The sequence below is a fragment of the Chrysochloris asiatica genome, unplaced genomic scaffold (genome assembly GCF_000296735.1).
Source record: "Chrysochloris asiatica unplaced genomic scaffold, ChrAsi1.0 scaffold00008, whole genome shotgun sequence".
NCBI lineage: Eukaryota > Metazoa > Chordata > Mammalia > Afrosoricida > Chrysochloridae > Chrysochloris > Chrysochloris asiatica.
Genome location: NW_006408526.1, coordinates 8531540 through 8557571, shown reverse-complemented (window position 1 = coordinate 8557571; position 26032 = coordinate 8531540). Strand labels below are relative to the sequence as shown.

The following is a 26032-nucleotide window of genomic DNA, read 5'->3' as shown; positions in this document are numbered from 1 at the left end:
AGGCTGAACTCTGAGTTGGGACTGACTGAATGGCAATGTGTTTGGTTTCACTCTTTTAAAACAATATTTACGGTAGCAGGTCACCAGATCATTCTCCTAAGGGCACTCTTCATAGGTTCTAACCACCAACTCCTGATGAGCAGTTGGGTGTTTAATCACTGAGTCACTGTTGTTGTTGTTAAGTGCCGTTGAGTCGGTTTCGACCCATAGCGACCCTGAATAGGGTTTCCGAGGCTGTAAATCTTTACGGGAGCAGATCGCCTCATCTTTCTCCCGCGGAGCAGCTGGTAGTTTCGAACTGCTGACCTTCAGGTTCACAGCCCGATTCGTAACCACTACGCTACCAGAGCTCCTCTAGTCACTAGGGCTTCCTTAATTTTTTGCTGTTTTGTTGCTATTCTGAGTTGGTTCCAACTCACAGAGACCCTGTATAGGGCTTCTGAGGAGCAGCTGGTTGATTTGAAATGCCCACCTTGTGGTTAACAGTTCTGTGTTTGTCCTACAGCATCACACCAGAACTCCTTAAATCCCTTACATTCAAGTTTAAAAAAATGATAGAAACTCAGAAAAATGGTGTTTGCTCTCACATGCGGGCTGCTTAATTTTTTCTTGATAAAACAGAAGGAGATGCTGAAAGCAGAGGTAAGGGACAGGCAAAAGCTTTGGAATCTGCTATGTAAGTAAGAACCATTGAACTTAGTACTAGTAAGATGTCAAAGTAGCCATATACTGTGTAGTTCAAAAACACAAAACCCAACTAACAGAACAGGATCTTTACTAGCTGTGGGCAAACCAAGAAGAGTTTCAAGGCCACCATTAACCCTAGTAATGGGCCAATACTGTGTCGGTGTGAACTAAACACTTCCATAATAAATCCAAATACTTTTGTAAAGTTGAAAAACATAATAGAATTCAATAATTTTTTAAAGAACTATACAGTAATACTTTGCTTATCTGTGGCTTAAAAATTCTTCACTACATCTAAAGGAAAAATTAAGGTTTGGTATCTTTTATATGCTTTTTTAAGAAAAAAAAATTACTGAATACCTTCTATCTGTCATCAATGGAAGTAAAAAAGAGAGAGAGATACAGAAACCTATCCTTATAAAATTCCATTACTTTAGATGCATTCAAATTAAAAACCATAGTCCACTGTAGTTTAGAAGTATTCATTTGTAGAAGAGAAAAACAGAAACTTTAGAAGCAGGTACAATAATAGCAGCATGATGTAACAACTCATATCCTTTTAACAAGGGACCGGAAGGTAAAAATCAGGAACCAGTGAATGAAGTAGTATAGTCAATTAGCTCTACCACACTTCAACAGTCCTTAAGAATAGTCATAGTTTTGTGGAGAGATTGGAACTCTCTTAAACTGCTGACAAATGTGTAAAATGGTACAACCACTGTGGAAAACAACATTGTGCTTCCTTAAACAATTTGAAATAGAAACACTGTATGATCCAGCAATCCTATTACTGGTATTGTTGTTGTTGTGAAGTACCATCGAATCGATTCTGACCCATAGCGACCCTGTACAGGGTTTCCAAGGAGCAGCTGGTGAGCTTGAACTACCGACCTTGCAGTTCAAACAACTTTGCAGTCTGGTGCATTAACCCACAGCGCCACACCAGGACTGTGAATTAATGGCATATATTAGAAAAGAGTTGTGACACAACTAGATATATGCACATCGCTGTTCATCACAGCATGATTCACAATGGCAAAAAGATGGAAACAACCTAAGTGGCCATTAAAGGATGAAATGGCAAATGAACGATGGTCCATACATTCAATAGAATACTATGCAACATTAAAGAGTAACAAAGAATCCGAGTAACCCCTCATTAACATGGATGAACCTGGAGGACATTATGCGGAGTGAAATTTGTCAATCACATAAGGACAGATATTATATAAGACCACTACTATAAAAAAGGAGCTCTGGTAGCGTAGTGGCTACTAAGTGGACTGTGAACCGCAAGATCAGCAGTTCGAAACTACCAGCTGTTCCATGGGAGAAAGATGAGGCTTTCTGCTCCCTTAAAGATTTATAGCCTCGGAAACCCTGTACAGGATCGCTATGAGTTGGAACCGACTCCACAGCACATAACAACAGCAACAACTATGAAAAGTCAAGACAAGGTTTACAAAGAAACATTTTTTGTTAGTTACTTGGTATGACAGAGAAAAGGAGAGTAAATCACTAATTAGATAATTTGCTATGGTTAAGTCCTGTCGAGTTGGTTCCGACTCACAGCTACCCAATTTAAGGTTTCCAAGGAACAGCTGGTGAGTAGACATATATTAGCTTGGGTAAAAGGCAAGGCAATATATAATAAGGGTGAGGGCACTATGACAAGACCAAGGCAAAGGAAAACACTAAGAGGTGCACACAAGTAAAAGACAACGAATGCAGATACTATTACACACACAACCCTGCAATACTAGTAAAAAAAACAATATCTGCAATATCATAGGTAGATATGTAACAGGCATTCAAGCTGAACAGATATGGAAAGGTGAATGGAAGTACACCCACCAGTATATATAGGTTTTCTTGTAAGTTGTTAAGTACTGTCGAGTCAGTTCCAACTCAAAGTGACCCTGTGTTGGGTTTCCAAAGAGCAGCTAGTGGGTTTGAACTGCTGACCTTGTGGTTTGCAGTCCAGTGCTGATCCTACAACACCATACCAAGAGTCCTATACATAAGTTTGTTGTTGTTGCTGTTAAGTGCTGCTGAGTCGGTTCCTACCCATACCGACCCTGCATAGGGTTTCCAAGCAGCAGCTTGAACTGCTGATCTTACAGTTCAAACAACTTTGCAGTCTGGTACATTAATCCACAGCATCACACCAGGACTTCATATATAGATTTCGCAGAGGATATTTCTATGTATGTATTTGTATGTGCTGCAAATATATCCAGTGACACAGTAGAGCATATAGGAGTCAAACTTCTAAAAACGTATTAGCCATACCCAAATGCCTTGGGGTAATGAGTTGCTGGACTTGGGGACTTAGGATCATAGTCTTTGAGGACATCTAGGTCAATTGGCATAACATAATCCATAAAGACAACGTTCCACATCCTACTTTTAAGACTGGAGTCTTAAAAACTTGCTAGCGCCATGAAGTAGGTTCCTACTCATGTCAACCTTTCTGAGGCCATGAACCTTTGAAACAGAAGAGAACCTCCTCTTTCTCCTGTGGAGAGGCTGGTGGGCTCTAACCACCCACCTGTGGTTCACAGTTCAGTGCTTATCCTATGGTCACCACGCTCCCCACTCACATGTTATAGCAGCACCATTCACATTATGAAAAAAGTGGAAAAAGCCCAAATCTTCATCAAGAGATAAATGGATAGACAAATTGTGGTATAGACATACAATAGGATAATATGCATATACCCATAAAAAGGAATGAGGTACTGGTATGTGCTACAATGAGGATGAACCTCAAAAACTTCACACTAAGTGAAAGAAGACAGGCACAAAAGGACACATTTTATAAGCCTCCATTTACATGAAGTATCCAGAATAGGTAAACCCATGGAAACAGATGGTAGATTGGTGGTTGCAGAGAATTGGTGGGAAGGGAAAAGCAACAGGAATGAGGAGTGCCTACTTAGTGGGGATGGGGATTGTTTTTGATGGATGTTATGGAAATATTCTGGAACTAGATAGACGTAGTAGTTTCACAACATTGTGACTGTATTAAATGCCACAAAATTGTTTGCTTTAAAATGGTTAATTTTATATGATGTAAATTTTACCTCAATAAAATGTTTTAAAATTAAAACAAAATTTAAAAACAAAGCTTGCTAGTGGCCATCTAAAATGCGGTTTTGGTTTCTCCCCATCTAGAACAAAGAAAAGTGAAGAGAATCAAAGACTTAAGGTAGGAATTAGTCCAGAGGACTAAGGAATCACATAACCCACAATTTCTACTACCCTAAAACTACAAGAACTAGATGGTGTCCATCTACCACTGTGAACCACTCTGATCATATCACAACAGAAGGGCCTGGACACAGTGGGAGACAGAAAAAGTAGAACAAAATTCAAAATCATATAATAAACTAGACTTACTTCTCTGACTTATGGAAACTTTGAGACTGTGGCCCTTAGACACCTTTCAAGTTTGGAACTTGGGCTCACCTTTCAGTCCAACAACAGATAGGCCTATAAAGTGAATAATGACCCCAGGGAGGAATGCTCTTCTCAGTGCAAACAACCATAGAGATGAAAACGGCAGCATGTGCCCCAAATCAAGCTCCAAAGGCAGGAAAGAAGGGAACTCAGGGGAGAAGTACTATTTCATTTAAAGGAGTTTTGCAATCAATGTCACAAGACAAAATGTGCATGAATTATTGAATGGATAACCAGTTTGCTCTGTAAATGTTCAACCAAACTACAATAAAAAAAGTTTTAAAAAAGAATAGCTATAATTTTGAACTGATATTCATGAAAATGATTCAAGAAAAAAATTAAATGACTTATTAAAGTTATGAATGCATCCTTTTGAATATTACCCAAAAAATGCAAAGTGTTAACATAACTTTGGTCTTTTAGAAAAGATGAGATAGTCCTGATGCTAACCTGAGAATCTAAATGTAGCTTACAGACATGATGTTCTCTCCAGAAAATAACACGTGAGAGTCAGGGTATGTGTATCTGACCATCAGCATAACTGTCAAAGGCAACTTGCCAGGTCAAGTCAACAATGTCACAGCTATTTATTTTTTAAATTCACTTGAGATTTTGGGAACTTACCGCCCAGAAGAAACTGGCTTAATTGAACCAACGTTTTCAAACAGCTGGGCTTTTTCTGCCACTCTGAAAAAAAAAATAATTTTAAAAATTCAAGTTTCATTAAATCAGTCAGAAAACCATTTAGCTCAGGGCAAAATTCATGGTTATCAGCTAAACAAAACAAAAACTTGATTCATTAAAACCCTTTGCCAAAATTAGACCTGATTTTTAATGGTTTTAAGAGATTCTTATGTGGAAGAGATTTAACTCTAGTTTCCAGCTCACAGGATATCAGACTGTAATGAGCCTGTCGCTACCATCCCATGTGGAGCTTACTGTCCTCATCCTGTCTACCTCAGAAAACAGTGCGAGTAGTAAAAAGAACATTTTCTCCCTATTGTGCTCTCAGCAGCATGCTATTGAGTCTTGTGCAGCCACAAGGGAAAAAAATCAAAGAATCAAACACAAAGTGACAAAGAAGATTTGCCTTCAAGCTCATAGCTAGAGTGAAGAAGAAAATTATGCCATGCACTTTTATAGTTGAACACAGTTCTTCTAAAATAACAAGGAAGAACGATGAAAATATGGCCAATAAATAAGTTCATTAATCCAAATCTCGTTTAAAATCATGGAGGGAAAAAAAAAAGGCATGTACTATCAGAAGAGGTGACGTTATAGGGAACAGAGTACACAATTAATGCCAAGGTACCCTAGTTAATTAGCTGAGCTCTGGTAGCGTAGTGATTACGAATCAGGCTGCTAATCTCATGGTCAGCAGTTCAAAACTACCAGTTGTTCCGCAGGAAAAAGATGAGGCTTTCTGCTCCCGTAAAGATTTACAGCCTCGGAAACCCTGTACAGGGTTGCTGTGAGTCGGAACCGATTCCACGGCACATAACAAGAACAACAACAACCCTAGTTAATTAGAACAATTTCTATGTTTACTAGAAGAGAATGCCAAATTCCTTAACCTCGACCTTAAAAAATGTATCATTTTCTTTAATGGCCAAACTTTTTTCCCCAGGGAAAGACAAGCCCTTTGAAAAATCTTAAAGATCATTTTTACACCATCACTGCACACATAAGGAGCCTTTGGGTGCAATGGTTAAGTGCTCAGCTGCTAACCTAAAGGTTCATTTGTGGTTTGAACTCACCCAGGAAATCCACGTGAGAAAGAATTGATAATTTGCTACTGTAAAGATTACTTCCTTAAGAAACCCTACTATAGGAATCACATGGGGTCAAAACCGGATGGCACCTACCAACAACAATGAACATACACATCCTTGTTTTAATTCTACTTGAACTATTAGTAAAATCACAAAACACAAATACTTCACGTTTCCAAATGGTGGGGTTTATATTCTTCCATCTGCTCTGATATATTGGATTAAATGTAATTTTCTTAATGGCTAGAACTACACACATGGAGGAACAGACAGATATACAAATATATTTGTTTGTATCACAATACTCTGCTTTCTGACCAAGACAGCCTACGTTGAATACTTTGAAACCAAAAAGCTCTTGTCAGAGAAAAGGATTAAAGAATGAATTTAGGACACTGTTCTTATGGAAACAGGCTGAATAAAATCTTACTGGACTTTTAATGAATACTCAAAATGGCCGGGATATCAATATTCAAAAGGCCGTGGATAAGAAGAATGACACAGAATTCTAGTTAGAGTACCTTCGTTTAGAAACACAAGTGTGCCACTTACTAGCTGAGTACAGGTGGGTAAATCAGGAAGTATTATTACAAAATCACAGAAACCTTTATTAAGCAAAAATATCAAAATGTGAAGCTGCTATTTTTCAACATATTCTCCATCTAGGTCTCCACACTTCTGAAGGGAGTATTTCCATCTTTCGTCCCTGAAGAATTCTGTGCTATGTCTACCCTCAAAGAATGAACAATTGCATTGCCAAGATGGGAAAAAATTCCTCAACACAACTTTCCTGGCATTTTTATCACCAACGTAATTTTCAATTTTCTTGCCCTAATTCAGTTAGTATTCAGGTAAGGTGACAAAAGATCGGGAGGAGAGAAAGTCAACTCACACACGCTAGAGAGTGGTTATATATTTAACAACTGTGCCTGGCTAGGCTGGGTAATGAGAAGAGAGCTGGGATCTGGACCTAGCTGCACTGCACGGTGGTCTCTTTCCCTGAGAGGTAGATATTCAGCTTTTATAGGAAGGCTCCTAGTTTCTAAATCTATAGCCACTCATTAATACATTAGTATCATGTCCTTGTGTGGCACTGTGGGCTAATGCATCAGACTGCAAAGTCATTTGAACTGCAACATTGGTGGTTCAAGCTAACTAGCTGTTCCTTGGAAACCCTAAACAGGGTTGCTAAGGGTCTGACTCAACTCGACGGCACTTAACAACAACAACACCATCATGTCCTTGAAGGAGCTCTGGTAGCGTAGTGGTTACAAATCAGGCTGCTAACCTCAGGGTCAGCAGTTCGAAACTACCAGCTGTTCCACGGGAGAAAGATGAGGCTTTCTGTTCCCATAAAGATGAACAGCCTCAGAAACCTGGTACAGGGTCGCTATGGGTCAGAATCAACTCCATGGCACATAACAACAACAACAACATCATGTCCTTGAGACCTGGTGGATGTTGTGCTATAGTTCAAGCACTAGACTGGAAATCGCAAGGTTGGCAGTTCAAACCCAACAGTTACTCTTGGCAACCCAATACAGGATATCCCTATGTATTGGAACTGACTTGGTGGCTCACAACAAAAACAATATTGAGTCCTTAAATTAAGCCATGGACACTGTGTGTTAATATGTCTGTCTGTAAGGTTGGTTTGAACCTCAAGTTCAGTGGTTCAGTCTTACCAGCTGCTACTTGGAAACCCTATACAGGCTCGGTATGAGTCAGAACTGAGTCAACAGCACGTTACAACAACAATAACAATCTTTCCTCTAACACATCCTGGTGGTACAGTGGTTAAGTGTTTGCTTCTAAACAAAAGGGCAGTAGTTCAAACTCACCAGCCATCCCATGGGAGAAAGCTCTGGCTGTCTGTGTCTGTAAAGATTACAACCTTGGAAACCCTACATGTAGGGCAGTTGTAGTCTCTCCTAAAGGGTCACTATGAGTCCGAATTGAATGGAGGGAAATAGGTTTAGTTTTTGTCCTTTCTGGACTCTTAGTTCACTTACAACTACTTATTTAATGATTCTAGTAACAGATTCTTGAAGTACAGGGCTCAAATCAACCCAGTTCCCAGTTCAGTGCCTGATATATAATTGGACCTTACTACCTCTTTCTTCAATGGAAGAATAAAAGATTGTTTAAAAAAAAAAAAATTAAGCCATGGAGTCCTAGTGTGGAGCTGTTGATTAATGCACTGGACTGCAAGGTCGTTTGAACTGCAACGTCAGTGGTTCAAACTCACCTCGAAACCCTATACAAGTTACTATGGATCAGAACTAACTTGACAGCACTTAACAATAACAACAAATTAAGTCACAGCTGTTTCTTCTAAGGAAAGTACTTGCATGAAACTGTTAACACATCCTAAACCTACTCAAATTTCCACATCATTTTTAGGTAGGGACAAGGTCCTACAAAAATGGTATCTACCAATGAGACACGCAGGGGCTGCCAATGGCTCCTGTGAGCACAGCTCACCTGCTTATAACCGGGAGCACAGCAATTCCAAATACTTTCTCACTTACACTGAGCCAGGTCGCTGATAGCCATTGCTTGAAGTGGTGTCTAACCTTAACCTCCTGCACATTTTTGGAGGCAGGTCTGGGTTTGGTGGGGTTTTGGGTATCTCTTTGGAACTTATGGAAGTTAAGCTTTGAATGGATCCACTGTAGCTCTTGTTTCCTAAAAAGAAAGCCCAAGAAAACAGGCAAAGTGCTATTAGACAAAATAAAGGCAATAACATAGTACATGTGCATAACAAAAGGGAAGCATTTTTCTCTGAGCCCAAATGGAAGGTACAGAATGTTCTTTGAACATAGCAGCCCATCACTCAGGGAGATCACAATCTACAGTAATTACAAAGACATCACCTAACAGAGATGGAGCGATCCAGGTAAAAAGTCATAGCGCACAGGAGTTTTAGAAATACAAGCTCAGGAACAAAGCAGATAAGCATCGATAGTTCCTTCACCATTTAACTTTTTTTCCTGCTTAGTCATGCTGAAAAATCAAGCCAGTGACACCAAGACAATACGTCTTGCATAAGCTTCATGTTGGCTTACCTTCAGCTGCAGGGATGGATCTCAGGGATGAAGCTGAGGATCTTTTCAGTCCTGACAGTCCATAAGGCCCTTTCTTGACCAGGTCTATTGGTGGGGACACATCCCCTGGGCTAGTGATTGAGGCTACACTCTGGCAATCTGATTCAGCATCCGTTTTGGTTGCGTCTTCTCTAGAACTTGATTCAGGACTAGTAGTCCAGAGACCAAGGCTTTTCTGTCCGTTGGCAGGTGATGGGGACGCAATCCAGGGAATCCCACCAGATTTCTCCCTGGGCTGGCAGGCTGCAGATTTCGGAGTGCTGTTTTGTTCAGATGAGTGCGAGGAGAGGGATTCGATGCTGCCCATAGGTGTACTGTCAGGGCTGCTGCTGTAAGAGTCACCTAAGGAGGAGCAGGACAGGGAGAGAGAAAAGCCAACAGTTGCTGTCTGTTGAGAACAGCCACTCCCTAAAGTGATTTCCAACATGTTCCTCGGCGGCCACCTGACTTAGTGATGTGACAGGTCTTATTTGGTATGGAGAACGAACTGTCCTCAGTACTGGAGAAAGGCTTTAAAATACGTATTAGGATATGGTAAATGGAATAATCTAGAAAGATTTTTAGATCTGCTCTGCCCTTTTGCAATAACTTGACTTCTTGAAGCATTCGTGGATTGACATGAATTCTGACCGATATTTGCTTCTGAAACAAGACAGAAAAGTAAGAGCAAAACAATTTAGAGAAGGATGGTGTGAACAGATATACAACTTGAAAAGTGTAACCAGTATCACCAAGTTGTAAATGAAGACATTGCTGAAATGCTGTATATCTATATATATTTTCACCAAAAGAAAAATCAACAGTAGGAGAGATATTAAAGACATATTTCTGCCTTCTTTTATTTTTCTGATCTTCACTGATTCTAAATTACAATGCACATGAATTCCCTTTATTCAAAGGTACCATTAAATGGCAGTAACATATTAGAAGCTGCTCACAGTTTTCAAAGAGAGCACTTTTTCCCTTGTTTCCCTGAAAATATAGCAAGTAAGAAGCTCACTAAATAACTGAATTTATTTTTTTAATGTTCTTGAAAAAAGTATAAGAAAAAAGAAAAGAATCTGTAATAATAAAGTATACTGTAAAATATATCTCACTTAAAAAAGTATGTATTGTTTTTATTACATATTGACTGTGGGGGAGAGAAAGTTGGGGACTTGAGGGACTTAAAATGAGAATGGCCACAGTTTATTACATGTCATGGACTCAGGTTACTACCCACAGTACCTTGGGGCTGCCTTAGTGATAATATGTGGCATAACTTTGCTTTTTATTTCTTTCCTCTGATACCCAAGAGATGATGGTTTAAGAACATAATGTGAAAGGACAGAAGAAAATAACTGCTTCAGCTAGACTTTCTCTTGCTTTCTTCTCTACTACTTCCACAACAGGACAAAACCTACTACAAATTAGTACCCGGTGTACTTAATCACAGCTGCAGAAAAAAAGTGCATTGAGAAAACCATCCTTTTCCTCTGTAGCAATAATGAATTTGCTTGCCCAAGGAACCTTGCAAGTATCCTGACAAAAATAAAAAATAAAAAAATAAATGGGGAAGGGATGGTTGGGAAGAGAAGATCATTGAGAACATCTTCTATTTCTACCTAATTACCAATAAAGTGAGGCAAGATTGAATGAAAGAATGAAGAAAGCATCTGTCTAAGATCAGGCATACTTACTGTCTGGTTCAGCCAAGCATGGAGTATACCTCCCTCTGGGTTTCCGAGAACCTGTAGAGAGGCAGATTGCACGTGTCCTCCGGGACCCAGATCGTGACTGGGGTTGAGGAAGAGGAATGCTTGGGTCTGGGGCAGAATGGAAAATCTACACAGAAGAAAAATGAACAAGGTCAAGAAAAGGGGAAATTGCCAGCATCATCTTAAAATAAACCTTTTAGGTTATTGAATAATCTAACTAGATGCAACTTGCTCTGCTGCACACCAAGAGATACTTGACATAGAAAAATAAATATCTTAGAGCAATTATAATTTTATTTTCCATTAATAGTCAGCAATATTTCTTCTCTGGGTTCCCCTCCCCCCTTTTTAATTCTCTGACACCACCCCTCAACAGTGAAATTCAAAGTATTTCTGAATAATTGTAAGGCAACAGATGTGCAAGTCAAAATGCATTAGGTTCTTTTTATTGTAATGCTCTCTTTGCCCCTTCATGCACTGAGGACCATAACCTTAAGGGAAGAGTCTCATCCTGTATCACTTCCCCAAGAAGGTGCTATTATGCTGATGGCTCTGAGCTGTCAAAGATGGCGGTGAGCTGTTAGTAGACATCTAAGCATAGCTACAATAGGCAGCTGTTCTTTGTGCCTCGGGTTGCGAGAGATTATGACCTTCAACAGGCACTAAGAACATTCTTCTGCAGGCACAGAGAATAAACCCAGGGAAGAAATGAAAAGACCCATCACTCAAAAGGACTAGGTCAATCATGAATAGATTACAAATGGTCAGATCCTAAATGGCCTCATTTGCTTAATGCTCCAGTCAACCTGACTTGCACAATTTTCCAAGTCTATTTGTTGTTGTTATGTGCTGTGGAGTTGGTTCTGACTCATAGCAACGCTGTACAGGGTTTCCAAGGCTATAAATCTTTACGGGAGCAGAAAGCCTCATCTTTCTCCCGCAAAACAGCTGGTAGTTTCTAACTGATGTCCTTGTGGTTCGCAATAGTTACTTCCTATTCTTACTCGTTGAAAGAAACTTTCCTTAGGGAATAGATATGGAGAAGACCTCAACACTCCACTCACTGTCATTTTTTTCTTTTCTTTTATTGACAATATCACTTCTACTACATAATTCAGAAGCCAACTCCTGAAGCATAAAAAGAGAAGATTAAAATGATTTGAAAGTCTTCTGCGAATGCAAATAGTAAATTGACTATATAAATTACCAAAGAAAAACTCTTTAAAACATAAATGATGTCCAAGAAAAGGAAATCCTCTACCTGGAGGATTTTAAAACAAAACAAAAAACACACTTAAAAACAAAACCAGTAAAAACAAAATCAAAATTCTCACATAGAACTAACTTATATAAGACTAACTTCAATAGAAATTTCCAATCACAATGTAATAGCTCATACATGTAGATGATACAAATGCAAACCTCCACTTTAAAAGTAAGATATAAAATTGGGCACTGCTCTATGAAAAGTCAGCCTACCTTTTCATAGTGTTCAATCAGGATTTCAACCACTATATTCTGAAACTTAATATTCATCATGGCAGCCACAGTTTCTTCTTGTGCTCTCATTAGAGTTGGGCCAAATATGACACCAAGGTTTGAGACAGTCATTAGATTTTGTTGACTATGTAGTGATACTCTGCAAGTAAGCAGCAAAAATAGTGTCTTAACTTTAACATGTAACAAGTATAAATACTGTCATCTACCAAATCTGTGACATTAAGAAAATGTAAAGTATGCCAGTAGAGGCTAATTTTTCCATAAGTGTCAATTTGAGTTACCACTCCCCATGCCATTTGGCATTAGCAGATATGGCCTAAAAATATGGAAACAGTTAAAAATAATCTAAGTAAAACATATGCCAAAATTCAATATATTGGAGTAAATGTTCTTGATTTCCTAAATCGAGGACAATTACCCTAGATAGATTACCAACTATCTGGCATTTTCTATGGTTATTGTTAGGTGCTGTCGAGTTGGTTCCAACTCATTGTGACACTATGCACAACAGAACTAAACACTGTCCAGCCCTTCACCAGCCTTACAATCTCTGTTACGCTTGAGTCCATTGCTGCTGCCACTGTGTCAATCCATCTCGTTGGAGGTCTTCCTCTTTTTCTACAACTCTCCTCTTGACCAAGCATGATGTCCTTCTCCAGGGACTGGTCTCTCCTGACAATATGTCCGAAGTATGAGCGATGAAGTTTCATCATTCTTGTTTATAAGGAGCAATCTGGCTGTATTTCTTCCAACACAGATTTGCTAGTTCTTCTTGAAATCCAAGGTACTTTTAATATTCTCTTCCAACACCATAACTCAAATGCATCAGTTCTTCTATGGGTCTTCCTTACTCGTTGTCCAATTTTCACATGCATATGAGGTGATTGAAATGCCATGGCTTGGGTCAGGCATATCTTAGTCCTAGTCCTGAAACCAACATCTTTGCTCTTGAACACCTTTTAAGAGGTCTTGGGCAGCAAATTTGCCTAATGCAATATGTTGTTTGATTTCTTGACTACTGCTTCCATGAGGGTTGATAGTGGATCTAAGCAAAATGAAGTTTTTGACGACTTCAATCTTTTCTCCATTTACAGGATGTTATTTATTGGTCCAGTGGTGAGGATTTTTGTTTTCTTTACATTGAGGTGCAACCCATTCTGAGTCTGCGGTCTTTGATCTTCACCAGTAAATATTTTAAATCTTCTCTGCTTTCAGCAAGCAAGGTTGTATCAGCTGCATATAGCAGGTTGTTAATAAGTCTTCTTCCAATCCTGATGCAAAGCTCTTCTTCATATAATATATCTTCTGAGATGATTTGCTGAACATACAGATTGAATAAGTATGATGAAAGAATAAAACCCTGATACACATCTTTCCTGATTTTAAACCATTCAGTGTCCCCCTTTTCTGTTTGAATGATTGCCTATTGGTCTATGTACAGGTTCCTTATGAGCACAATTAAGTGTTCTGTAATACCCATTGTTCACAATGTTGTCCACAGCTTGTCATGATTCACACAATGGAAAGCCTTTGCACGATCAATAAAGCACAGATAAACATTTTTCTGGCATTCTCTGCTTTCAGCCTAAGATCCATCTGATGTCAGCAATGATATCCCTCATTTCACATCTTTTTCTGAATCTGACTTGAACCTCTGGCAGTTCACTGTCAATATACTGTTGCAGCCATTTTTGAGTTATCTTAAGCAAAATTTTACTTTCATGTGGTTAGTAATGATATCATTCGATGATTTATGCATTCTATTGAGTACATTGTGCTATACTTCTATTAGGGAGGCCATTGTGCTATACTTCTATTAGGGAGGCCTGGTGATCTGTAGAATATAAACACTGGACAGCTCCCCACAAGGCTCGCAGTTTAAACCCACCAGATACTCTGCAGGGGAAAGATGAAGCTGTCTACTCCTGTAAATATTTACGGTCTTGGGAACGCTATATAGGGCTTTTGAGGCTGAGTCACAATCAACTTGATGGTAGTGGGATTTTTTTTTTTTGGGGGGTACAGCTATTAGAAGGACCTCTGGTAGCATAGTGGTTACGAGCCAGGCTGCCAACCTCATGGTGAGCAGTTCGAAACTACCAGTGGCTCTGCAGGAGAAACATGAGGTGTTCTGCTCCCGTAAAGATTTAAAGTCTTGGAAACCCTGTGCAGGGTCACTATGAGTTGGAACTGACTCCACGGTACTGAACAACAACAACAACTTCATTTAGAACAGATGGTTGAAAAGACTGGTTGAATATTTATTCACATTTGCCAAAAACACATTGAGTACCTACTATCGGGCGTTTTCATAGTAGTATTGTAGTTAGTCTTTTCAGTAGGTCAGTTACTCCTATTTTACAGATAAAAAGCTAGAAGCTTGAGGTACAACAAATTAGGGACAGGGTTTCTGCTTCAACTCAGATCTGACAGGAACAAGTCAAGGGAGTTTCCTCAAGTCTTCAGATAGATTACTTTCAACACAATCTTCCATTCATCTATCCATTGACTCATCCAACATTTCCTTGAGTACTTGCCTACTGCTAAGCACTTGGCAACAGTGCTAAGCAACACAGAAGATAAAGAGGTGTAGCCGCATCCCGGCTGGATTGAAAAGGAAAAGTTTTTACTATACTCCCCCTGAGCAAAGTAATCCTAGCACCTACCAAGATTCTTTCACTGACTTAACTCATTTAATCCAGGAATTTGTAAGAGAAAACCCTGTCCTTTTGACCACCCTTCTAGCTTTAACCATTGCTTTTTACACAGTCCCAGCAGAATCACATGATAAGTAGAATCAAATTGTTAGAACATACAATTTTAGGAAAGAGCACAACACAAGATTATGTATATTTCTACGCATCAATAAGGGTATCCCAAACTAATGTATAGACAAGTTCCCCCCAAAAGTGATTAGAAAAAAAATATTTTTTAAAGAAATGATACTTCATAGTCATTGCTCCATCACTGGGGCTCGACTATTTGAAGGTTCAAGGAAGGGGCCAAGATTAGTAGAGGATGGGCAAAAGCATTTCAAGCCTTCTTTAGTGGACAGATACTCTGCGCTGATAGCTCTCCACACATTCTCATTACAGCTTGTCTTCATCGAACATTCTGGAAGCTTTAGCAAAGACATTTTATATAATGTTTGCTGGTGGTTGTGATTATGTGCTGTAGAATCAGTTCCGACTTATAGCAACCCTGTATAGGGTTTCCGGGGCTATAAATCTTTACGGGAGCAAAAAGCCTCATCGTTCTCCCATGGAACAGCTGGTAGTTTTGAACTGCTGACCCTGAGGCTAGGAGCCTGACTCGTAACCACTACGCTACTATAGATCTTTTATATACCTTTTAAAAAAAGGTATAAAAAGCCATTTAAAGAGGCTTCACTCGAAAATTAACTTGAAGATCAGCAAGATAATACCCAATAAATATGGTGTTGTTAAATGTCATAAAGATCTCACACAATTAAAAAAATTTTAATTCAAGACAAATCCAGACCAAGGTGTGTGAATCTTTGATCATTAGCTAAAAAGTTGGTGCCATGGAGCAATAATTAACAATGGATTTTAAATGATGCTATTCCTAATGGGTTTCCATTTAATTTAAGTGGGGGATGGGTTCGTATTATTTCAAAATTTGCAAGTAAGATGAAATTTACTATTATGTTTATGTAGCACTATTTCAAAAGTGCATGACATAATTTAATACAAACTGGGTTAATACTTGTAGCAAAAAAAGTATTAGTCTCATTTGACTGTGAATCATAAGAATCATTAAAATGAAAAATGTCCTTAACAGTAAGTGTGGCTATAAGGAAACTCAAGTTTAAAATCTGAACTTGGACTTCTGTTTCCAGCAACATGGCAAACCAGCTTTTGGATTAAGTGCTTGTATGTGTACCTTTGCATGTTTATGTCTCTCTCAATCTCTCAATTTAGAAACAGATTGAAAAACAAATGAGAGACCAACCTTCCGTCTTGTCTGTGTCTCTCTCTAGTTACCTTTCCATGAGGAGACAAAGCAGAAGAGTGAGAAAAAACTTCCGACACCAGAAGAAATTGTGACTCCAGAGGAAGAAGTACAGTTGGAGGGGCTAGTTTGACCTGGGGGATTCTGATGACCCTAAAAGCATAAAGCACTGGTCTCTAAACTTACGGCTTACAATGCACCTACAAGAATTTGGAAAATACTATGAGTTCCTTGGTACAGTTGACATTTAAATTTCAAAACTACCACGGATATCAATAGACAAATATGGACAAATACACATATATACAGCTATATTTTTAAAATGCATTACACCACATCATTTTTAAAGCACATTCAATGAACTCTTAATTATAACAGCAAGGTTACAGCATCAAAATACATTTTGAAAAGACATGAGCAAGCTTAATCTTAACAGATGAACAACGTGGTAAAATAAACAATATAAACTAGAGAATAACAAAGCAATACATTCATGCCTATTGAAAATTACACTAGATAGATATGGATTAAATGCATCAGTCAGAGAAAGAAAATAGAAAAATGGATAAGAAACAGGATCCATCAATATGTTGTCTAAAAGAGACATATCTTAGACACAAAGATAAAAACAGACTAAAAATCAAAGGATGGGGTAGGGGTGGGGGGACAAGCTAATGGCAATAGAAAACCAGGAGTGGCAAATTAATTTCTGATAAAATAGATTATAAAACAAAACCAATATAAGAGACAAGGAAGGTGCTGTTGTTGTTGTTAAGTGCTGTTGAGTCAATTCCAACCCATAGCAACCCTGTATAGGGTTTCCAAGGAGCACCTGGTGAGTTTGAACCTCCGACCTTGCAGTTCAAATGACTTTGCAGTCTGACGCATTAGCCCACAGTGCCACACCAGTACATCCAATGAAAGAGCCTCAAAATACATCAAACTCTAACAGAACTGAAGGGAAAAATAGACAACTCAACAGTTAACAGGAGACATACCACTTTCAATGAAGGACAGAAAATTAGAAAGAAACTGAAAAAAATCTAAACACAATCAGCCAACTTGACCTCATAAACATATACTGAGCACTCTCTCCAACAGCAGCACAATATATATTCTTTTCCAGTACACATGAAACATTCTCCAGAATAGATCATATGGTAAGCTACAAAGCAAGTTTCAAAAATGTTTTGTAAAACAAATTAGAGAATTACTTGACCAGGTGCTTTATTAAGATGTCCAGCATCTCTCGGTTTTTTTCAGGTAATTTGTGCACCAATGCATGTACAGCTTCCACTCTATAATTTTGGTCATCAGATTCTGTAATATAAAAAAAGGTTACAAAAGCTAGCATCATTTATGTGTTGTGTAAACATTAGTAATCTAAATTCTAGGTCCATGCCCAAACAGTGCCTGGTGAGCACTGTTTCATGCCATCGGTGTTGTCATTATCATTTCCTAAAGCTTGAGTCCTGGTGCTGTGCTACAGGATAAGCAATGGACTGCTAAACACAAGGTCAGTGGTTCAAACCCAACAGCTGCTTCTCAGAAATCCTATACAGGGTCGCTATGTATTGGAACCAACTCAACGGCATTTAACAAGACCTTGAGTAATTTGTTCATGATTACTCCAGACCTGCATTCTGAACATAGAAGCAACTCATTACCAGCTTGTTGAGTGCACAATCAAATCTTTAGAAATGTGAGTGACTGCAGCAATTGTCATTGAGTGTCTAGTGCCAGGCACATAATGTGCATTGCCTTACTGAAATCTCCTAGTGACCCCATGAAACAGGAAGCATCTCCTTATTTAACAGATTCAAAGATAGAGAGGGCTCAGCAGATTTTAACCCCATATTTAGCGATGAGACGCTGACTCAGATTAGGCCAAACACAAATTCACCCAGGATTGAAAATGGAGAAATAAAAACTCTGAACAGTCTTCTGGATACTGAAAAGGCGCATCATGTATATCCAGGGTTGGCATAATCAAATGTGCCCAAAGATAAGAATACATGACTGAAAAGAAAGCCAAAAATAAGGCATATACACAGAAAAGATTAGAGATGAGAGGCCCTCAAAAATGAACAAAGAGAGAAACTTCATCCCAATGTGACAATTCGTGGTCAGAGCTCTTAGAAAGTCTGACCCATTCCCTGCCAAGAAATGCTATTAGACACCTCTTTTAATCTTTAAAAAAATTGCCTCTTTCTTTTTTCTTTTCTTCCTTTTTCTTTCTCTAGATACCTACCTACCTACCTTTCAATAACTTCTCATTTCTACTGAGATGGATTTATTGTTGTTGTTGTTGAGTGCCGTCGAGTCGGTTCCGACCCATAGCGACCCTGTACAGGGTTTCCGAGGGTGTAAATCTTTACAGGAGTAGAAAGCCTCATCTTTCTCCTGCGGAGCGGCTGGTAGCTTCGAACCGCTGACCTTAAGGTTCGCAGCCTGATTCGTAACCACTATGCTACCAGAGCTACTCCTTCTAAAATAAACCTTAGTTAATTTGCATTTCAAAAGTAGGTCTTCGATCCAGACAAAAAATTGGAAATTGTTAATGTGAGATAGGATCATTTTAAATATCATGGTAATGAATAATATGATAACCATAGACACAGACGTAAATGGAGAAAAAACTGGTGACTACAGAATATCAAAACCCCCAGTTAACTGACTCATTATAACTAATCGGCTCAAATGCCATTAAAAAGAATTTTTTTTTTTTCTTTAAGAGTTCTGGATTAATAGTCCAAAAGTCTGATTTATAGTCTTGGTATCACCATGAATTTACTTCTGTCTTTAGACAAATCAAAGGATCCCTGGTAGTGCTGTGAGTTAGGGATTGAGCTGCTAGCTGGTTCAAACCTACCAGCTGCTCCTTGAGAGAAAGATGAGGCTGTAAAGACAGTCTCAGAAAGCCCGTATAGTGTTGCTAGGAGTTAGCAATGACTTGATGGAGGTGGGTTGTTTTTTCTTTTAAAGACAAGTCAAGGGCTCTTGTAATAATTTGTAATGGGTGAAGTGTTTGGCTGCTAACCTTAAGGTCAGCTATTCAAAGCCCCCAGACTCTCCTGGGTAGAAAGATGAGTCTGCTGGCTCCTGTAAAGACACAGACTCTTGGAAACCCTAGAGAGCAGTTCTGTTTTGTCCTTCAGGGTCATTAGCAGTCAGAACTGAGTTGGGTTTGATTTAGACAAGTCACTTGCCCATTCTGGGTCTAGATTTCCTAGTAGACAAAATTAGAGGGCATATGATCTATTTCTTGCAGTCCTGTCCACTTTACAAAGATAAATTTCTTTGAACAGAATGTGTAGTAGAGAACCTTAAGTAGGAAGATGAGTAGTTAGATGTTTACAAGACCATGTGGTTAGTCATGTAACCCAAGGTCATCTAACTTTATGTGACACTTATCAGCAGACATTTCCTGTGGCATTACAATGTGTGCCAATAAACTAATATGTTGTTCATGTTCAATGCCATTGAGTTGGTTTCGACTCATAGTGACCCTGTAGAGGGTTTCTGAGGAGTGGCTGGTGAGTTTGAACTTCTGATCTTACAGTTCAAATCAACCTTATTATTGTTGAGTGTTTATCTTACAGCACCACACTAGGACTCCAAACTAATAATTTATGGATTATGGACAATACTCTTGTCATAGTCATACCTCATACATCTTAACAATGAAATGCCAACTCCTAATTGTTCTAAGTTGGTATGATGGTATCAAATGATGGTCTGGCACTTCAGTCTCAATGTTTTAGAGTTTGTATTTCTAACTTCTTCTGTTATGTATTTATCACAGCTTCTCTGTCCCCTCTCCCATTCCAGTTTTTAAGATATTAAACTCATCTATTTATAACACATTACAGCAGTCACGTGATGAAAGTGCCTCTTGTATCTGCTGAAAATACGTAGCTGACTCTTCTCTCCAGACTTAGGAACACAGCGTGTGAACATCTATATGCTGGTAGCATACTTGACTGCTTTTATCTATATGTAGTCTTGTCTGTTTAATCACAGAGTTGCTATTGAAAGAAACTGATACTTGCCAACAAGTAAAATGCAATTAGAACAATTCATTGGAACTGTTCCTAATCACACTAGAGTCACCCTAATGCTGTAAAGATTGTGGGTTTTTTTACAGACTGCTTTACCAAATATACATATTCAGTAAGACAAAAGATGCCTGTCATAAATCACTGGCCTTCATGATTGATACTATTTACACAAAGATAGTAAATACTTATATGGTCTTATTATGTGATATTTTACACCATTCTGCTATTGGTTATGTGCTATTTAGATAAACTATACTGTTAGGGGTTACCATGACCATTTTTTAAGCAGCATATAGGAAAATCTTAACAAACTGGTTTAAAGCGGTATGTCTAAGTCATGCAGCATAAAACTAAAGCAATTATGGTGCTTCCATCGCAAGTGTACTTACTAACAGCAATAATGAAGTCTTTGTGCAACTTGTAAGTCATCAGTGGTTCAGCGAGACACCTGGAACAGCAGAAGGAAGCAGATTTAAAATGGCAATATTTCTTGTTTCTTGAACACTCACAGCCTTTGTAAGAGCTGGGTGATTACAGTAGATCGTACGATAAAGTCCTCATTAGAATGCTCCAGGTAGGCCTAAAACCTTAAAGTTCCTAAAGACAACAGTGCCAATGAGTACTTCTTGTATGAAAAAGGAAAGATTCAGAGACAATATTTTCTCTTTGTGAAAACTATTACATGACAAAGTTAAACCCCTTTCAGTTGTGGGTGGAAAACATAAACAACAAAACGGCTTAAAATTCAACTTGCTATTTTAAGGAAATACATGAAAAATCTGTACAAAGTTAATAATGAGAAATAGAGGATATTATTCAGTATTCATAAAATATTGGAGCTTTTTTCAGGTTACTGTTGGAAACACAACGTTCAAAGTCCAGAGCATTAAACATAAAGGTTACCACCTTGTGCTAGTTCACAATAGGTAGATGAACTGAGCTAAAGAGTGAAGATTGTGTCCACAGACCTCATGATGTCATGTGGTTGCTGCTTAAGGAAGTGTGTGAGAACCCACGTCTGGAATACTGGAGCTAAATCATTCTTACCTGAGGTAGTTTTTCAGTCCACTTGTGATTGTCTTATTGTCCCATAGCTCAATATCAATATCAATATCTGGAGGGGATTTTGGAGCTGGAAAGAAAAGCAAAAAACAAGTTTAAAATGTGCAATCCCAAATATCACTCAAGTCATTAAAAAACTGGAAGCAAACCCGTGTGTGTTAAAAGAGGATGGCATTTACCATTTAGGATACTAATAGATCTAACTTTAGGATTGTTGTTTCTGTGGGTTGGTGTAAAACTTACTCTGACACTCTACCTCAAAGAGGTCTTGGGAATGATAGTCCACCAAGTCAAATTGTGGCTGATTTTTAAAGTATGTCATGTAAGCTTCTAAGTCATTTACATGAATTGATACACCCAAAACCTCAGAACTTTAATGAGACAGGTGTTATTGTTATCCCCATTTTATACATGAGATTGAGGTACAATGAGGTTGAGCAAATTATCCAACATCACAAAGTTTTTCAATGGCCAAGCTGGGATTCCCAACCATGGAACATGACTCCAGCATCCATATTCATATTTTACTATAGTGTATCAGACTTCTATCTAATTCTGGATGTGTTGTGGTTCTGTAGGATTAGCACTGAATGGTGAACCACAAAGTCAGAGGTTCAAGGCCAACAGCCACTCTCTGGGAGAAAGATGAGGCTTTCTGCTCCCCCTATGATTCACTATGAGTTGGAACCAACTTAACAATATCAACAATCTAATCAAAGGGCATTTGAGACAAAGTCTGACATTTAAAAAACTGTCCATATCAAATTCCACTTGTTCATCTATGTAGTTGTAAAGTGCTGTCAAGTTGATTCAGACTCATAGTGACACCGTATAGGGTTTCTGAGGAGTGGCTGATGGGTATGAACCACTAATTTTATGGTAAGTAGTACAGTGCTTATTCAACAGCACCACACCTTGTTCATCAATGGTGTTGTTAAGTGCTGTCAAGTTGATTCCGACTCATAGAGATGCTGTATAGGGTTTCTGTGGAGCAGCTAGTGAGTTTGCACAGCTGATCTTGTGGTTCGCTGTCTAGTGCTGATCCTATAGTACCACACCATGAGTCCAGTAGAAACATTTAAAATAGAATACAAGTATAAACATCAATTTAAAATGTTACCAGGAAATACTCAAGGACAAAGAATGGTCTATATTTCCAAAAAATGTGTCGTTTGAATCCTCTGTAAGATTAATGAAGTAACCAGATTCATTCAAAACTTACAAAATGTGGTGTTCATGAGTTTCTGGACTTTGGAGTTCACTCCTCCTATTCGGTAGAGGCCTAAAATGGTGATGCCTAATGGCAAGAGAAATCGCAAGAAAATGACTTTGAGACATAGTTTTCCAAGCACAGAATGTTAAAAACTCAGACATGTGCCCACACAGAATTTGAAAGCTTCTTATCCAATTTTGCAGTCTGACTTCAGCAAACTTATCTAGGAAACACCCATAAGATATATATTCCTCAGATCAGACCCTGTACTTTGAAGATCTTCAAAGTAGCAAAGTACACTTCCCTATGCTCATTTATTTGAATATAAAAAAGCATCAAAGATGAGGAATGATGCTCATTATTCTTCACCTTCTAGTTCTTCAGAGTCATGGAGACATACATGCTGAAGCAGGTTCTCTGAGGAGCTAAACCTCTGCCCAGGGCTTGTGAGCCTGGCTGGATCTCACCAGAGCTGTCAGTCTCCAAATTCAGGTTCTTAATCTCAATGAGAAATGACTTCCTTATGAATACCCAGTATTGCTCATATACTAGGCTGCATGCTTTAACAAAATTGTCTCCTTTAATCTTTACAACAACCTTGTGGCATTTATATCTTCATTATAAAGGTGAAGAAACATAATCAGAGAATTTAAGGAACTTGCCTACCTTCTCAAAATTTCAAAAAAGCAGCAACAAGAGTAGAACCTCAAAATCAAATATAAGTTTTCCTTCAGACAGTTTCTCTAGAAGTAAAAGAATCTAACAGGCCATTGGAATGGGCATCAAGAGAGAGGTTGTGTCTAGAGTAAGGGAAGAGGCAAGAATTGTGGGAGTGGCTGATGTCACTAAAGAAATGATATATGAAAAGAAGGAAGCAGAGGGACAAATTCCTTAAAAATCTTACTTACCTCCCTGGTACTTAAAAGAAATTAAATATTAAATAGCAGACATTTATTATTAATAAGCAAAGAGGTGATTTTTAGGGAAAAATAATGAAAAATCAGGAAGTCTAAATATAGTATGATTTTTGGAAAATTAAAGTTCAAAGTATAGTTATTTATTTATTTATACAATGATGGCAGTTGTAGGTTTTATAATTTTGATTATTCTTGAAATTAATCTTATATTTCTGGCTAAATATATGCTCACTTTATAAGTCTAGAGTATAACACTGAAATTGGAAATACAATCATGATATACCAGACAACACTAACCTCTTGTTTCCACAGCTTGAATGCATTTTCTTACAAAGTTGAACCCTGCTTCATTTAAGTACACTGAAAATAAAAGAAAATCACATAAGTGTTTATACTGATCCTACATTCCTCCTTCAGTTGGCTCTGTTGTATCATCACTTAACAGAACAGTGGCAGTGCCTTAATTCATCAAATATGTTTGCTAGATTCTGATTTTTTTATTTGGGGACATAAGTGGAGGAGGAAGATTATATCCATCAAAGTAATAACATCCTTCTGCTCAGAAGCACAGTTCCGTCACAATAGGTACACATGTTACACAGACCTCAACCATTTTCCTAAAGTTAGCATTATCCTTCAACAACAATTGCTATTCCAGATAACAGAAGCAAATCTAATAACAATGAACTTTTACTGTGTGTTGAATATTACACTAGGAAGCCTTTCACAATTTTTTTTGGGTGGGATTTTCAAAACAACATATGGAGTGGAAAGAAAACTTTAACATCTTAAAATGATTCACTGGGTTGCTAAATACTTTGCTTTGCTCTGCTTTAGAATCAGTATTTCAACTCAGGTTGCCTGATTAAATAAAGGCCCATGCTCTTTCTATATTGCATTTTGTAATAATATTAAAAATAATTCAAAACATGCTCATTGAGTCCACAAAAGATCATAAATTATGAAACATTTGTCTTCACTGATTTTTGTTTTTCTTATAATCCCCCCACCCCCCGTGTGTATCATCCATCAGTTAACAGTATTTCTCTTTATTCATTTTAGCTCTTTTTTTTTTTTAACACTCAGGCATATATAATAATTTATATCACCAAAGGGCACATTCTGCAAGTCTGCCTCCTGGCCACCAGCTCTCAGTCCCTCCCTTCCCATGAATCTAGAGTCCTCAGCTGCTCCCTGTCTCCATATCCCCATCTCTGCCTCCATCTCTGGTGTTGCTGCTTCTCTGGATAAGGTCCCACATTACGCTTGTGCTCTTCTCCCTTGATGGTCCTAGGGCCCTTTGTTTCTGGACTGTAAGATTAACTACTCCCTCGTTTTTGTTACAAAACTTCTACCTTTACAATTGTGACAGTCACAATTAGTCATGATAGCAATTACTCACGATTGAATCATAAGAATCTTATCCCCATCTCTTTTAACTAGACCCATCTAAACAAGATGAAAACTATTCAGTGGGGACTCTATGTTCCCTCACACATTCTTAAACTAAACTCTCTCTTGAAAGCTTATAAGCCAGTCATTTCGTGCCTTTATCGCCCCCACATTTTAGGTAGCCCTTCCCTATCTAAGTTGCCCTTCTCTATCAACCCTGTATACAGAGGGGATAGCATTGATACATGATGTGAAGACTCCTTCCCTTTCTGTTGATATTTAGAATTACTACCTCCATGAATATAGGTCAAGTTGATCAAATTATAGCAATTTACCCTCATTTCCTTAAAAATTTTCTTTTTCTTCTTCTTTTTTTAATCTTCCTCTAGTCGAGTTCTGCTTATCAAGCTATTGAAGCTAGGGCAAATGGGTACTGTCTACAAGTTTGGGTGTTCTTGTGCACCTACTCTCACTTAATATCAGCTGGATGCTTCACTCTCAGCACTAGCCCTCTGTGACTATGTCCTTGTCCACGGGCTCAGGTGTCCCCAGGTCTCACCACACTTTGGACCAACCAGTCCTTCCTCTTCTCTCTCTCATCTCCAGGTCAACAGAAGTCTGTGGAACATGGTTGAACTCAGCCCATTTCTTCATTGCTGCCTTTCCTCCTCTTACATTCAGTAGTAGACCAATGTGGTAATCAACAAGCTTACAAGACTGCTCATGTGTTCCCATTGAGTTTCAGTCTTAGAGATGGGTTTGTCCTGAGGGAAACTGATTGCTTGCCTTGATGACTTACCAGTGAACAACTTGCTTATTCTAGAGAAGGTATTTTCATTGTTTTTGACTAGGTTTCCTATAAATCTGTTCTAATTCTCTTAAGGTTTTGGGGTCAAATCAAGTAAGATTATTTATTTTAAAAGAAAAGCCTTTAATTTAAAAATTCTACCCAACAACCTTTAGTAAAACTTTATTCACATGGGATATCAAAGATAATTGTCCGATGATTTCCGCATTCCATTGGGTCACCTGTCTTTGGAATGGGCACAAATACGGATCTCTTAAAATCAGTCAATCAGATAGTTGCTTCCATATTTCTTGGCAGAGATGAGTGAGTTCCTCCTGGACCGTCTCACTTTCTTGAAAGATTTCATTTTTTATTCCATCAATTCCTGGTGCCTTGTTCTTTG

General features: G+C 38.4%; 1 protein-coding gene across 1 annotated transcript in view; it reads right to left on the bottom strand.

The window, feature by feature from the left end:
* ARHGAP42 (Rho GTPase activating protein 42) overlaps nt 1-26032 on the bottom strand; it is a 387979-nt gene that overhangs the window by 11345 nt on the left and 350602 nt on the right. The window contains exons 13-22 of the mRNA XM_006833754.1: nt 23748-23810; nt 22543-22617; nt 21306-21390; nt 20648-20706; nt 17412-17517; nt 12205-12364; nt 10708-10852; nt 8990-9370; nt 8453-8609; nt 4774-4836 (exon numbers count right to left, since the gene is read on the bottom strand). Coding sequence (XP_006833817.1) covers nt 4774-4836; nt 8453-8609; nt 8990-9370; nt 10708-10852; nt 12205-12364; nt 17412-17517; nt 20648-20706; nt 21306-21390; nt 22543-22617; nt 23748-23810 — 1294 coding nt within the window. The remainder of the gene's footprint in view (nt 1-4773; nt 4837-8452; nt 8610-8989; nt 9371-10707; nt 10853-12204; nt 12365-17411; nt 17518-20647; nt 20707-21305; nt 21391-22542; nt 22618-23747; nt 23811-26032) is intronic.